The 16,232-nt window shown below is 35.0% G+C and overlaps 1 protein-coding gene across 2 annotated transcripts in view; it reads right to left on the bottom strand.

Annotated features, from left to right (window-relative positions):
- The window catches only part of Ahi1 (Abelson helper integration site 1), a 183,112-nt gene that overhangs the window by 166,443 nt on the left and 437 nt on the right, over window positions 1–16,232 (bottom strand). For both annotated transcript variants that reach the window (XM_005390486.2, XM_013517380.1), the window contains exons 2-4: window positions 10,606–10,673; window positions 9,240–9,355; window positions 621–1,171 (exon numbers count right to left, since the gene is read on the bottom strand). In XM_005390486.2, the coding sequence (XP_005390543.1) occupies window positions 621–1,171; window positions 9,240–9,355; window positions 10,606–10,615 (677 nt within the window). In that variant the 5' untranslated portion in view covers window positions 10,616–10,673. The remainder of the gene's footprint in view (window positions 1–620; window positions 1,172–9,239; window positions 9,356–10,605; window positions 10,674–16,232) is intronic.

Here is a 16,232-nt window from a genome sequence, read left to right as displayed (position 1 = left end):
TTGTTGGTTAAAGAGTTTTTAGGTTACTGGTGAGTTTTTTTGGAGGGGGGTAAAGAACCTGTAAATATGAACATAAGAAACCTATATCATATATACAAACACGTAAGAATCATAAAGGAAAGACTAGGTGAACACCAAGTTGTCAACAGTAACTACCTTTTGATGGCTACTTTAAATGAGCAAATATTTTGGGGAAATAAGGAAAAAAATCCATATTTATACATCCAAACAGGCATTTATCACTCAAAAAAAGGAGTAATTAGGTTTCTACCATTTTGAAAGCAGATTTAAGTAAGTAGAAACACGGAGCTAGACTGCCAAAGCTCTGGTTCAGCCTCTTTGTTAGTCCTGAGACTTCAATCTTTCAGTTTCTTCTTCAACAAAGTAGGATAGTTTTAGTTTTCCTCATAAGATTGTTTCAAAGGATAAATGAGTTAATTCTCATGAAGCCTTTAGCACATGGGAAGGTGCTGTATAAAGGTTAGCCATTATTGTCTTAGAGCCAATGTTTTTCAATAAAAGACTAAGAGTTTTCTTAATTAAGCTGTAGTTATCACTCAAAAGATGAAAAAATACATTCTTTCTTAAGAGTAAATTGTGTATTTATCAGTATAAAGTACCTTGTTTCAGCTTTGGGCAGGAGTGGAACTTTCCTTTTTTTCTTTCTTCTTTTTTCACTGCTCAATTTGTCATCAGGCGATAAAGTATCTGAAGAAAAGTTAGTCAACTGTTCATCTAGTTTCTTTCTTATTTTCTTCTTAATCTCCTTTGCCATCTCTTCAGCTGCCTGGAGCTGATATGCTTGCATCAGCTCTTCTTCCGCTGTTAATAAATCATTATTTTTTCTTCCCTCATTTGCTTTCCCACTTTTCTGATACTCAACACCCGACTGTGACTTTGTTTGCACTTTCTGATACACGGAGTCTACCTTCTTCTCTAGAGTCTCTGGTTCCCTTTCTTGTGCAGCCTTTGGAACATTTTTGTGTGGTTTCCCCTCCTTGTCTTCCTCTCCACTAATGCCATCATTTGGATTCTCAGGTGCTGGTTGTAAATTCTTCTGCTTGTTCTTAGCAACTCCCATGTGCTTCTCCAGCTTGTTAGTGCTAATGCAGCTTACATCACCACTTTTAGCTTCTTTAATACTCTCAGGGTCGCTTTTAAAGGTGTCCAGCTAGGAAAAGAAGAACATGGTGAGTTTCAGCTAAGCAATATAAAAGTAAAAACAATGATTACTAATCAACAATGTAGCATACTGGGGAAATTATTTAGTTTTTTTCCTGGACAGAGTGAGATTATACTAAAAGCATTTGATGAGCACCCTTCCAGTTTCTGTTCCCAGAATTAGATTAGTAATTTCTGAAAGGAACTTCAGATTAAATTAATAATAATTAGCGTGGAAGAAAGTACTTATGTTTCATAAATAAAATTGCTTAATTCTAAAATGCAATTTTCCTTACTGGCAGAATGATTCAAACTCTAATCAAGGAATATTTGAGCAACTGCTAAAAGAGTCACTGAGTATAAATGGTTTCAGGTTCACCAACAAAAACACACATGGGCCATTTATCTTCATAATTACACTCTACAACCAAAAGTCTACAGCTCCAAGATTAACCTGAAATTAGTCCAACCGTAACCCTATAATGCTGCTAAATATTAAATGCCAAGTAAAATCCAATGATAAACTGGGCCCATACCTGTACCCCTTTCTCCAATCATTTGAAATGTGAGATATATACTTAACAGGAAAAACAAAAACAACAAAAAAACCAGTAAAAGGCTGACAATCAAAAAGGAATGCTACTGAAGGTAAAATAAGTACTTTGAGAAATTCCACCAGAGTGTTACATTTACTGAGAAACTACCAGAAAAAACCCACAGTTCATTATCCTCCAGAGATAAGGGCATTTCTCGAGAAACCCTCTGAATTAGAGGCAGGTACTCTAAAGACAAAGAGGGGACATGCCTGAGGATGAGTAACTGAGGAGCAGGGGTGGGCAGTTCTTCCTATTCCTCCATTTATATGCCCCAGTGAGTCTTACCCAGGGGATTAAACAGCTGAGTGGAAAAAGGGCAGGTATAAGCCCCACAAACAGCAGAAGCAGCGTATGTTAAAAGCAACCAGTAGGCAAAAGAAGAAAGATTCTAAAATATGAAAATGACTAGATAATTAGAGACTAATAAACCCTAAAAGAAAGTAGCATGAGAGAGAGATACCATATCCGATAAAAAAAATGAGCATCAAAAGGAAATGCATGGTTTAAGGAAAACAAGGATTTAAAGTAAGCATATTAATAAAGAAATTCAAAAGCATGTTTGATGAAAATGAATTGCAAATTTCAGAAATAAAATTTCGAGTAACAGAAATACAAGTTTAACAGATATCTTGCAAAATAGGATGGACAAAAACCAGTGCTCCAGGAGGAAGCCAAAAATCAAAATGAAAAATTCTCTCAGAAATGTATGAGCTGCTAGGCGTGGTGGCTCACACCTGTAATCCCAACACTCTGGAGGCTGAGACAGGAGGATGGCTGGAAGTCTGAGAACAGCCTGGGCTACAAAGTGAATTCAAAGCCAGCCTGAACTGCATAGCAAGGCCCTGTCTCAAAAGGACAAAAAAAAAAAAAAAAAAAAAAGAGAGACAGAGAGAGAAATGGATGAGCTTACCAATGAATACTGAGGTTTAACTTTTTGAATTTCCCATTTAAAAGCTGTTAGAAAATATCCAATATGTGGGAAAACCACATGGAAAAATGATGAAAGAATAGCATCATAATAAACAGCCAATAGTATACCATCTCTAAGAGTCTTTTGCTCACCTAAAATATTTCCAAATTGTATTTACTTTTCAAGGGTAAATTATGAAACCATATCCTCTAAAAAATTTCCCTAATCAAATTTAATAAAAGTAGCCTACCCAAAGGAAGTTTATTTTCACATGTTTTGTTTTAGAAGCAAGATATGCTTAATTGCAAACAAAAGATTCTTTTTTATGCGGGGTCTTGCTATGTTGCCCAGGCTGGACTCAAACTTACCCTACACTCTCAGCCTCCAGAGAAGCTGGGATTATAGACATGCAGAACTGCACCTAGCTTCAAAAGGACTTAACAAGAGAAAAAAATACAGAAAGTACCAAAAACAAAAAGCAGATTCAAAACTCAACTCTGGTTGTTTCCTAGAAAGAGAAACATTGCTAATCTTTTCAGAAACTTCTTTTTTCTTTTATGAATATAATCATACCTCAGTAACCTTGAATTTCCATTATGTTAAAATGGGGCATACAAAATTTTCTATTTTTTCAGTAAATGTCAGAAATGTAGAGCTAATGCATACAAACTGTGAGGACACTCATTTAGAAATAGTTGGAAAAACAGATAACCAAGAAATAGGAAGGTGATTTTAAAAATGAAAATTTGGGAAAGTTAATCAGATGAGGTTCAGCTTTTACTTACTCAGCTCTACTGATCAACTCACCTTTGTACTAATAATATGTATTTATTAATAGCTAAGGATCAAACACAGGCTAGGCAAGGGCTCTACACTGAGCTACAACCCCACAACTGTATTTGTTATTATTTTGTCTTTCTTTGTTTAGTTCTTTCTTGCATAAATATTGCAATAAACACAATTCCCAGAGGATCTCTGATAACAATTCACACGTCATAGGATTATGCTGATATTTTCATTACTTTTTAACTGTTTTGTGATTTTGATTTTTTCCTCTAGCAACTTTATGAGATAACTTCTAAGTATCTTATAGCTTCTGCTGTTAACTTCTAGTTCTTTTGTACTGCAGCTATAAAAAGACTTTGCTTTGTGAAATTTAAGTTTCAGGCATTAGATGACTGAATTTGAAATGACCCAAATACATTTGCTCATGTTCCTATTATCTTGCTCATTGTTTTAACTTCTGTGTATCATTTAGGTTATTAAAATAAGGACATCTGGATTTGTTTTACGTCCTAGAATGGTTATCTGTCTTAGAAAATATTCCAGGTACCTTAGAATACAGTTACTATTGAGTACAATGTTCTACAAAACTCAGGTCAACTTTGTGGACTCAGGTCAACTTCGCTCACACTCACAACAATCCTCCTGGTTCAGCCTCCTGAGTGCTGGGACTACAGGTGTGCACCACTACAGCCAGTGCTGATTGTAGTCTGTAATATATTAATTCCATGAAGCCTTAATTTCAGTTACTGTACTTTTTAAATCTCTGCGTCTTTTGTATCTTTTTATCTCTTCTATGCCTTGCCTAAAGCCTAGTTACATTGACTGACTTATAGTTTGGTTCTAGGTCATACCATCTTTTAAAAAAATTCCTTGTAGTATTTCACTTGCTATCAGACATTATGAATTTTATATTGCTGGCTGCTGGATTATGTTGGGATGCCATTCAGTATTACTGAGTTGTACTATAGGGACACAGTTAAATTACTTTGACCAGTATGATCCATTTCCAGTTTTCTTTTTTGTTTTTTTTTTTTTAATTTTTTTTTTTTGTTTGTTTGTTTTTTGGTTTTTCTCCGGTACTGGGAACCTAACTCACGGCCTTGCGCGTGCCAGGCAGGCGCTTTTGCCGCTGAGCTAAATCCCCAGCCCTCTCAGTTTTCTTTATTTAGTTACTCCCTGAGAAGAATAGGGTTTTAATTTGTCTTTGAGAGAGCTAATATGATTTCACACTTACAAATTATTTAAGTATTTAAAAAGGTGAATTTATTTACAAGTTCAATATTTATAAAGATGAATTAATATATGGATAGAGTAATACCTAGAAAACCTTAGAGATTTTCCACTGTTCAAAATTGTGTATAAACTACTAAAAGTTTTAGAAATGTAATTCATGAGATAAAAAAGACATTATCTTTAAGAAATAACAGTATAATAAAATGAGAAAGAAAAAAAAGAATAAAATCAAGTTAATAATAGTACATACAATAATGAGCTAAGTTGACGAAACTTCCCTCTTTGAAAAACAAAAGTTCAGTACGGGCACAGTGGCACACACCTGCAATACCAGCTACTCAGGAGATGGAGGAAGGAGGATTGCAAGATCACAACCAGCCTGAGCAAACTCATGAAATCCTGCCTCAAAATACAATTTAAAACGATAAAAAGTGACCAGAGATCATATTATGGTTATATCTAAATATTAATCTCCAAAAAAACCAAAAAATTGACATGGGGCTCAGGATAGAGCTCGGTGATAAAGTACTTGCCTAGCAGGTACAAGGCCCTGGGTTTTATCTTCAGCACCATACAAAATAAAAATAAATAAAATACCAGTATGTATAAATTACAAGTCTTCTGTAATATTTACTAACAAATTTCAAACTAAATTTGTGTCTCTGGAAATTTTATTCAACCCTCTCAAAAGTTTTTATAATTTCTATTTATGTGATATTTGCCTGTTACGTGTACTTTTTCTTCCAATATTTTCTAACACTTTTTCTAGCTATAACAGATTTTTATATTGTTGGTTTTTATCAATTTGTACATTCAATTCACCTAAGACTTCTAATAATATTAACATTCAGACTACCAATAATGATAATCTGTCATCTTCAGAATCACACAGTATTTGCCCACAGGGAGGCAGTATAGCACAGTTGTCATAAAAACAAGCAGTGCAATCAAAAGGACCTGGATTCACTAATATTTATTATATGTTCCCCACTAAGTTCTTTACATTTCTGCCTTAGTTCTCTAATGTTTTGATTTTATAAGGCTTATGAAAATTAGTTGATACATGAAAAAGACTTAGTATGATTCCTGGCATGTAGTATAGACAAATATCAGTTGAAATAAAGGCTAACACATGACTATCTATGTTTTATATCCTATCATATTACTAAAACATCAAGTATATTAAATACATATTATGAAAAGAGATTTTTCCTATGGGTCCTGATTTTAAAGGAAGAGCCTATAGGTTAGATTCTTACAGGTCATCTGTGGATTATTTTCCCTCCTTGAAGGGAGCCATGGAAAACTACTGTAGTTTTACACAGTACACCATGTATATGTGTGGATTTTCATTTTACCTGAGCCTTAGAGGGGGTATAATTTTCATATACATGAATATCTAAATATTAGAAATCACTAGCATCTTGTTTTCAATTAAAATGTTTTAAAATATTTTTATATATTCATATGGTTTTCATTCAATTTATCTGTACTAATTTGTTAATACTGGCCAATATCCAGTTAATAAGCTATTCTGGAGTTCTTGGGTGGGGACTATTTGGCTGAGTTGGATCATTCTTCTAACACAGTTAATTTCAATCATGTATTACTTAGGGCTTTTGTTCTTTCAATATATATTCATAAATGAGACAACTCTAAGTTTCTAGAATGTACTTCATCTATATTTTTGCACTTGTATTTTTAAACTTTATGGTCAATTTATTTGATATGTGATTCTCCTATTTTAAAAATCTATTTTAGTATGTGCTTTTTTGTCATAAAATGGCCTTTAATGTTTCCCTTTTACAGCACATTACTGCTTAAAGTAGAAATGGCATGCAACTCCTCAAGACTGGCTGGAGGAATGCAGTTGGCAGGTGCCTGGCTGATGTGCAGCTGGGGTGGCCCCAGGCATGGTTGGCCCCAGTACCAACTCTGGATCCAGATACCCACATCTGTGGCAGTTCACCAACTTTGGAGTTCTGGGACCAGCAGTACAGACTGTGTGTGCACCAAGTACAGCTCTGGTCTGTCTGTCTGTCTGTCTTAATCGCTTCCTTCATGTCCTCCTTTCCTGTGGAAGCTCTAGCCATTTAAATTTATTGTCATGACTAAGAGTTTGCTCTTATTACTTCTTTTCTTTAAAAAAAATCTCATGTGATTATTCCTTATCTCTGATGATTTAAAAGGGTATTAATTTACTTTATAAACCACTTATGAAAGCTATTTCAGATTCTAGAATGAATAACTACAGTCTATTTAAGAGTAATAGTTATATGACTTTTTCTGTCTATATGAACTAGGTTCATTTGTTCAATCACTGAAAATCTGTATGTTATTATACATAAGTAGTACTTATGTTTTATTTCTGTATTATTTTTGAGACAGGGTATATATTACTATATGTTTCAGGTTGGTCCTGAACTCACTATGTAGCCCCGGCTAGCCTTGACCTCTCTGTGATTCTTCTGCCTCAGCCTCCCAAATGCTGGGATTACAGGAGTGTGCCACCACGCCTAAAAGTCCTTGTCTTATGAGTTTTTGACTTTATGATCATACAAAGTAGAAATAGTACTTGTTTTTTTCCTGGTACTGGAGATTGAATTCAGGGCCTTCAAACTCAACTACAGCCCCACCTCTCTTTCTATTTTTTGAAACAGGGTCTTGTTAGTTACTAAGTTGCCCGGGCTGGGCTCAAATTTGCAATCCTCCTGCCTCACTTCCCAGAGTGATGCAATTATAGGCAAGTGCTACCACATGTGCTTGGCCTTTACTTCGAATTTTGAATTTGATTCTTTCCCCAGGCTAGCAATATGTGGTACTACACCCTCTCGAGATGCCCAGAAGAAGCAGAAAGCTGCAGCTCCCTGTCAGTTCCACTATTACAACAGGAAGTAACCAGCACTCCACAAGGAACTATGTTACTAAGCGAGCATGTTCAGGATATTAGCTGTCCTAAACGTATTTTCAATTTAAAATGGGTTTATCAGGATATAATATCATCTTAAGTCAAAGACTAACTGCACATGTATCTAATATAAATCTCTAGCAACTATTTTTGACACATGTAATAATCAAGAAACTTCTATATATTAAACTGATTTTTAAGGATCACTGAACAATATTTTCACATTATAAACATTCCATACTTAAATTCTTATCTTTGATGCATGTCTGAAAATTATACTGTATCTTCAACTAAAGCATCTTGCATAGTTCACTTGTGAATGTACAGGTTTATTGTTGCTCTCATAAATGACTACTGAAGCTGCTAAATTCTGGTTCACAATTGTTCACTCATTACTCTAGACACTTCTTCATTATCTTTTGGATTTCACGTTGTTAGAAGTCTGAAATAGTTTTGCTATTTGTAACATTTCTTTTTTTGAAATTAAAAAAAATGTTTCTACATACAGTTATCGTCTCATAAACTTTACTTCAAATGCACTTATGGACTCCTCTTTTCATAGACCTTTTTTAATCCCAAGAAAGCCATTTATTTGTAGGCCAAATATCTTGTTTGTCCTCATTATTTATCATTTATTTTATTTCAATTTTAGCCATTTTTTTTCTCATGGACAAACACCTCATATTTGTCTCCCATATCACAGTCACTTTCACTAGTCTGTGTACGTCCCTGTAGGATAGCACTCCAAACAGAGTTCCATACTCCAATAGTGATGATCCTGCTAATGTAAACTTCATCTTTCCATGTGTTACTGACCAGGACACAGATTTACTCTTTTTAAATCTGTCTTAGTTACTTTTCCTCTCATTCCTGAGACAAAATACCCAACACCCAAAATTAGGGAAGGAAAGGTTTATTTAGCTTATAGTTTGTGGAGGTTTCAGTCTACAATCAGCTGGCTCCAAGGCAGGGAGGCATGGCACAAGGGTAACACTTGAACACATCACAAGACAGCAAAAGCAGAAAGAGCAAAAAGGGAGGAAAGCAAGCCTCTTTTCCTCCCTTATATTGTGATATCCGCTATCTGTCCAAGCCCACACCATCTCCGAGCTGTGCTGCCTTTCTTGTAGCTCCCCCAGCAGAGCAAGTCCTTCCATGTGAATAAAGCTGCTTATACCTGGTACATACTTACTCTAACTCTTCACCAAATGGGCATTAATATGCCTAATTAGGTACTGCCTCTAAAATGGACCATTGCCTAATATCTTCATCTAAATTTTCCCATTTCTCACTTAGTAGGCTGTTCTTTTCCTTATATCTGCTATCTGCCCAAGCCCACACCATCTCTGTACCCTCCTCTTGCACAGGCTCAGGATGAACACAAAGTAAGGACCCTGGCTCCCTGCTGAGTCACATAGTTAACCTTCTAAACTTCTCAAATTGACACAATAAACAACAGGGTAGAGGAGGAAGGGGATGTCCTTTTCACCCCAGGATGTAGAACTGCTGAATTATTTAGTTAAGCTTCTAGACTCCTCAAGTTGACATGTGTCAACCATAACAATTTCCAAATCCGAATTTTAATATGAAACTCACGACTGTATGTAGACATTAATGTTGCAAAACCAAATGATCAATTACTCACTGAGATGTTTTCTTTGAGTTTTTTCTTCAGTTTTTTCTTTTCACGTATTAGGTCATTGTGGGTCTTAAATAATTCTTCAAAGCGAACTTTGGTTTTTACTTTGGCTTCACTCTCAACTACAAGACAAAGACTCATGTTATTTTTCTAAGCAATTCTCTTAGAAAATAAACCTGCATTATTATTATGATAAGGATACTGTCTTGTAAATATCTGCATGAGAACTCTAGCCACATTCAAACAACAGTACAATCCCTCTGCCTTAAAATACTTTTTCTTTTAGCTTTGGTGACATCACTCTCACCTGAATCTTTTTTTAATATTTTGGCTACTCCCTCTGAAGGTCTCCTTTGCTAAGTTAACTTTTCATATTTGATGCACAGTAGCATCTATCACTGTTATTTATATGCCCTTAGACAAATCACTTAATATTCCTTAACTTCATTTTCCTTGTTTGTAAAATCACAACTCTGTAAAGATCAGTTTACATGAAAAATGACACTTGATTAGTCTTTAAGTCAGAATTCAACAAGTATTAAAAGTTATTTTTCCTTTAAAACATATGTCATTCCCCTGCTTAAAAACTCTGAAGATTTTCCATTTCAGTTAGGATAAAACAAGTCCTTTACATGTCCTGGAGGGTCTGCACTTCCTAACCTATTAGCACTTCAAATCAAGACAAATATCCTCCTAGGTAGTTATATCCGAGCTGTGCTGCTTTTCTTGTAGCTCCCCCAACAGAGCAAGTCCTTCCATGTGAATAAAGCTGCTTGTACCTGGTACATACTTACTCTAATGCTTCACCAAATGGGCATTAAGATGCCTAATTACGTACTGCCTCTAAAATGGACCATTGCCTAATACCTTCATCTAAATTTTCCTGTTTCTCACTTCGTAGGCTGTTCTTTTCCTTCACAGCCCTCAGTCCCACTGGAATATATATATATATATAATTAGTTATATATTTATATAGTCTGTTTCTCCCATTATACTATATAGTTTATATTTACATTATCTAGCTACTAGCATGAGGTCTGGCACAGAAGAGGTAGTCAATAAATGTTTTAAATTAATAAATGACGAATACAGATGTGGCCTAACTATGTCCTACAGGCCAATCACCTGTTTTTGTGAAATTCTGTTGAAACCAGACATGCCCATTCAGTTAAAAATTGTTATGCTGTTTTCAAGCCTTAATGACAGAGATGAGTAGCTGCAGCAGAAATCAACCCTAAAATATTTACTAGCATCTCTAAATGTAATACTTAGCTAGTTTTTATTCATTACAAATAAACCTGTTAAAGTGAACCAACTTAAAAGTAAATGTATAAAATACAAATTTTGTACACAAACTTTGTAGAAGTCTTACCAGTTGGCATTGCTGAACTTTATGGTGAACATTGAGAAATAAGGTAAAGCACTGACTCAAATGGGATCCTATGAAAACAAAGAGAATTTTTTAAAATACAGAACTACAAAGTAAAAATTTTAAAAGTTTCTCCAACAAGATTATGCTAGTGTTTATATCTAGTGCTTCATCAGATTTATACCAATAAAGCTATAAACTATTCTCCTATTCCAATTCTACCCAAATACAAAGTGAGAACCTTTAAATCAGGTTAGGATCTTGATATCAGATTAAGTACACTGGGTCATATCTGAGTAAAATATTATATATCTGAAAAACAGTTCAGAAAGAAATGAAATATCTACCTTGTTATGTTAGCAAATTTTTAAGAAGTGTTATAATACATTAATGAATATTTTAACATGCTTTTAAGAAACCAAACTCCACCTCAGGATTCTTTCCCAGAACATACATTATTACACTAGTAAAATATACTGTGGATTGCACACTCACAAATAACAGATATAAATATTTCTACATCCACCAAAAACTATGTTACAATAAAGAAGGTTGGCAGAAGCATCTGTGGCAGTTTTTCCAAATAAATACCTTGGTCTGTACTATGCTAGAGGTACTCAAGATCATAGATAAATGCAATACACATATCCTTGAGTTGCAAATTTTATTCAAATATAGATGTGTACCTAAAATGAACACATTAATTTTCACATTAGATTACAACTGGTATATTTTTTAAGAATAAAATGAAGATCTGGAGATGTAGCTCAGTGGTAAGAGTGCCTGTCTATTGTGCATGAGGCCTTGGGTTGAATTCCTAAAACTACGAAAAACAAAACTAAAATAAAAATTAGAATAAATAAAACTGAACACTGTACCAAAAAAGGGGAGAAAATATAAAAATCTTTTGAGCTGGCTCAGATATTAACTAATACTTCATTTCCCTAGAGATTCACATTCATGTTTCTCTAGCAGAAAAGTCTAAGTAGAAAGGCTAAGGAGAAAAGAATGATTATACAAATACACTTAATTATAGTAGTTAATTTATGTAATAGCTACCTAGTGTACAAAATACACACCACTAAACCCACAGAGTAAAACGCCTGTATTTCCTCTTTCTAGGACACGTAGATCTGTCAATCCTGGTCATATACTTTCCATTTCATATCAAATGAGAAAAGATAAAGGATATAAAGTGCAGTAACAGCAACAGTGACTGAAACCTGACAGCATATAAGTAGAAAAACTGTAATGCAACAGGAATTTAATAGTTATATTGTAGTTTCGTCATTCAGTATGTAGGACAACAGTTGAAATGCACTACATGGCTTACTTATATTGGGCAAAACCTGTTTTCTCTTGAGCAGAAAATTTATATGCCATTTTGGAAAGGAAAGTAAGAAGAAACAGGGAGAATCAAAAACAATGAAAAATGGAAAGGACAAAAAACACAGAAACAGCTACAGGTACATTCAGCTAAGTTATTTTTGACAAAGGGACCAAATCCCTTCACTGGAGGAAAGATAGCCAGTTTAAAAAATGGTGCTGGGAAAACTGACTATCCACATGCCAAAGGTTGAACCTATACCGTATCTCTCACCATGCATTAAACTAAAATCAAAATGGGTCAGAGATCTAAACATTACAACACAAATAAACTGTTGGAAGACAAAATAGGTAAACTGTTGAAGACACAGGTATAGACAAAGACTTTCTGAACAAAACTTCAGTTACATAAGAAATAATATAGAAATTGATGAATGGGAAGCCACCAAGTTAAAAAGCTTCTGCACAGCAAAGGAAATCACTAACAGAGTGATGAGACAGCACACAGAATTTCTGCCAACTACTCTTCAGACAAAGGACCACTATCTAGCATGTAAATGTAAAGAACTCAAAAAATAAGATCCCCCCACTTTAAAGACCCAATTTGAAAAATGGGCATCCGAATGAATAGATACTTCTCAGATGAAGAAATACAAATGGCCAATAAATACATGAAAAAATGTTCAACAACGCTGATCCACTGAAACAACACTGAGAGTCCATCTCACTCCAGAAAAAAAGGGCTACAGCCAAGAAATCACCCAATAACATATACTGACGAGACTATGGGGAGAAATGAACCCTTTTCCATTGCTGATAAGACTGTAAACTCATACAACCACTATGGAAATCAGTATGGAACGTCCTCAAAAAACTTAAAGTAGAAATTCCATTTTACTCAGCTATTCCCCTTTTAGATATCTTCCCAAGAGTTAGACAACATAGCACAGTGATGTATACATATCCATGTTTACAGCTAAATCATTCATAATAGCTAAATCTTGGAAATAGCCTATATGTCTATCAACAGACGAACAGGTAAAAAATGTGGTATTTATATACAATAGAGTACTACTCTACCAGAAAAAAGGATAAACTTGAGTCATTTGTAGGAAAATAGATTCCCCTTAAGTTCATAAGGATGATTCAAATGTTTCTAAAACTAGAACAAGTAGATCAGTCACGCCATTAGTTGTAATCTTATGCAGCACAGTAGTTAAAAATCTAAATATTAGACTTGGTCTCCCACAGCTTTTATGTAACTTTAGATAATTTATTTCTTCCTGTGTAAAAGTAGCACAACAGCACCTACTCAAAGGGTTGTTAAAGGTTCAATAATTTTAGAACAGCATCTCAGACTGAAAGGCATCAATAAAATAAGTCATAATTATAACAAGTACTTCTTATGGGACCAGTCAGGGAGCTTAGTGTGGGTCACGTTAAGCTAGCATCTGAGGAATTCTAAGCAGGTACAAGTATCAACTTCATTATCAGATCCCTAGACTCAAACCTCAGTTCTACTTGTCAGATTAATCTGTATGAACTTTAATCTCCTAATCTTTCACATAAGAATAATAGTAAATCACACCTAGGATTTCTGAAAAAAAAAAAATTAAATGAGAACATGCAAGTAAAATACTTCGCACAGTGCATGACAAGCTCTTAAAAATTATAGGAGTAAAAATATAATATTATATTTGGCACACACAGAATATATTAATCCAACTGGAGGATCTAGGGTGAATAGAATCATTTATAAGTATGACAGCTACAGGAAAACAAAAACATAATGGCAGAATTCTGGGAGCCCACAAAATAAAGTAAAAGAAATCAGGAAAACTGGTGAAAAACTGAGACAGAGAAGTTTAATACAAGGAATAAGAATTTTAAGAAAGAAGTGGCCTATACTGTGTGTTATCAAAAGTTGCTGCAATTTTGAAGAGGGTCCACTAGATCTGTGTCAGGAAGTCCCAGGTGCCAAAGTTGTCTACGGAGGGGTGGCAACCTGGATTAGATTTAAGGAATGAATGAATGGTGTGACCTGCAAAAGCACACAGATGATTCCTTGTAGAACTCTCTTCCAATCATCTTCTCCTTACCCACAAAAGCAGTGACATGAGGCAGTAGGTTTGATAGTCAGAAGACTCTGGAAGGACTTTCTTTTTCTTTTAAGAATGTTTCCAAGTTGGGTATGGTGGGTACACCGGTAATCCCAGCACTCAGGAGGCTGAGGCAGGAGGATCCCTGTGAGTTCAAGGCCAACCTAGGTTACATAATGAGTTCAAGACCAGCCTGAACTGCACAGCAAGGCCCTGTCTCAAAAAAATAAAGACTGTTTCCATGCCTCTGTCACCCATCCTTTTTAAAAGATAAATTATCCTCTACACGGTAGAGTAAATTTCTAAAATATAAAAGTGATGGTGTCATTTTGTTGTTTAAAACTCCTTACTAATTCCCAATTACCCAATGTAAAAATGTGAAGTCCCTACCATTGAAGGTCAAGGAAATTTATGAAATGACCCCTTGCCTGCTTTTATACTCCCTTCCCTGGACACACTTCACACACATTCTATTCTCCAGCTATGAGTAACTACCTGTAGACTGCTCAAATATGCCAAATTCATGCTTGTCTTTACATACACACACACATACACACACACACACACACACACACACACACACACAGAGTCTCTGGACAGATGCCCCCTTTTTGTCACTCCAACACCTCACCTTTTTTTCTTTAAAACACTAAATGCAAATGACACTTTCTGTACTTTGTCTTTGAACACCTTGAGCGATAGGTTAAGTACTTTTTTTTGTTCCCAGATTTTCATTAACCCACTTACCTCAACCCTGAATTTTAATCCTGCCTAAACTGTTCTGTAAACCTCCTACCAAACTGCCAGCTGGAGCGCCAACCCTGTGTTCTCTTTATTTATATATCTCCATTAAAAAAAAAAAAAAAAAAAACCAGTAACAATGGTTAAAAAGATTCAAGCTTGAGCTCTTGTTTTGTTACTCACTGATGTGTGGTCTTGGACAAGCTACTTAATTCATTAGACTTGCTGTTGTGTTATGTTTTGTTTGTTTGCCTCAAAAATTCAAACACCTACCATCTTCTTGTAAGGAAAAATGAAATACCAAAAAGCAAAATAGTCATACTTTCAGGGGCTCAATAAAATTACTTTATGCCCATTCAACAAGTAAATAACTATATAATAAACTATATGATTAAGTAAATTAGTTATAGTTTAACTATTAAATTTAATGCATAATTGAAATAATAAACACTAATATTTAATAATATGGCAAATACAATACTGAAAGAATCCTCTCTAAATAGCGTGTAGTACAGAAAGGATACTACAGAATGACTAATAATTGACTGATTAACTTATCTGCAAAATTTAAGATCAGACTTTAATAAACAATCTCAGAACCTCATATATAGCATTATTTTAAAAACTCTCCTTCCAAAGTCTTTTACTGGGGCTTCTAAGAGATAGTACACATAAAAATGAATTGGTTTACATTTTATATCATTTTATTTCTCTAATTATCATTCACTATGTATAAAGAACAAGAAAAGGTAGTGAGGCTTGGCCAATACACTCCTTGACCAAATTTACTAAAAAAAAACCTCTGAAAAATCAAAACCGGTGTTTACATAATGCAATTAATAAATCTACAACAGTCTTCATAAATGATTCTAAATATCATTTTAAAACTTTTCTATTTTAATTTCTCTCAAATGTTTTTTTAAAAATTTCCCAGAGCCCTTCTAACAAGCTATGTTCCTGAACGCCCAAGCAAGAACATCAAATGTTAACGCAACAGGTGAAAAACCTGTAAGCATGCCTTTCTCAATAAAAAAAAGGAAAAGTCTTATTTCACAGTAATGCTGACACGCTGCTCAGCCATTTGACAGAGACTCCTCAACGGCCTACATGTTCTGTTTTGTGCTTTTCTTCATTTTTACGCCTATCAGAACGACCTAATTAATCTAATTTGACTCTTACAAATGTGACACATAAATCACTTCTCCTGAGGCGTAATTAAGAAGGCATCTCACAGGTTCCAGATTCAGCGCCAGGCTGACACTCCAAAAGAAAATAAACATACTTAGAACGCATCTGTTTAAAGTGTTTAAGCCAGAATCAGGAGCTGGAAACGCAGCTGAACTCCCTGTCAGAGGACCTGGCGGGGCACTCGCAGTCCGGCAGCCCCAGGAGTTCGTGGCGGTGCCCCAAAGGCCGGCCCCTCAGCCCGCGGGGCACCCGGCCAGCGCTCGGCTCGGTGGGCAC

Source organism: Chinchilla lanigera, unplaced genomic scaffold (genome assembly GCF_000276665.1).
Source record: "Chinchilla lanigera isolate Chin_1 unplaced genomic scaffold, ChiLan1.0 scaffold00038, whole genome shotgun sequence".
Lineage (NCBI taxonomy): Eukaryota > Metazoa > Chordata > Mammalia > Rodentia > Chinchillidae > Chinchilla > Chinchilla lanigera.
This window is presented reverse-complemented; position numbering and strand designations above follow the sequence as displayed.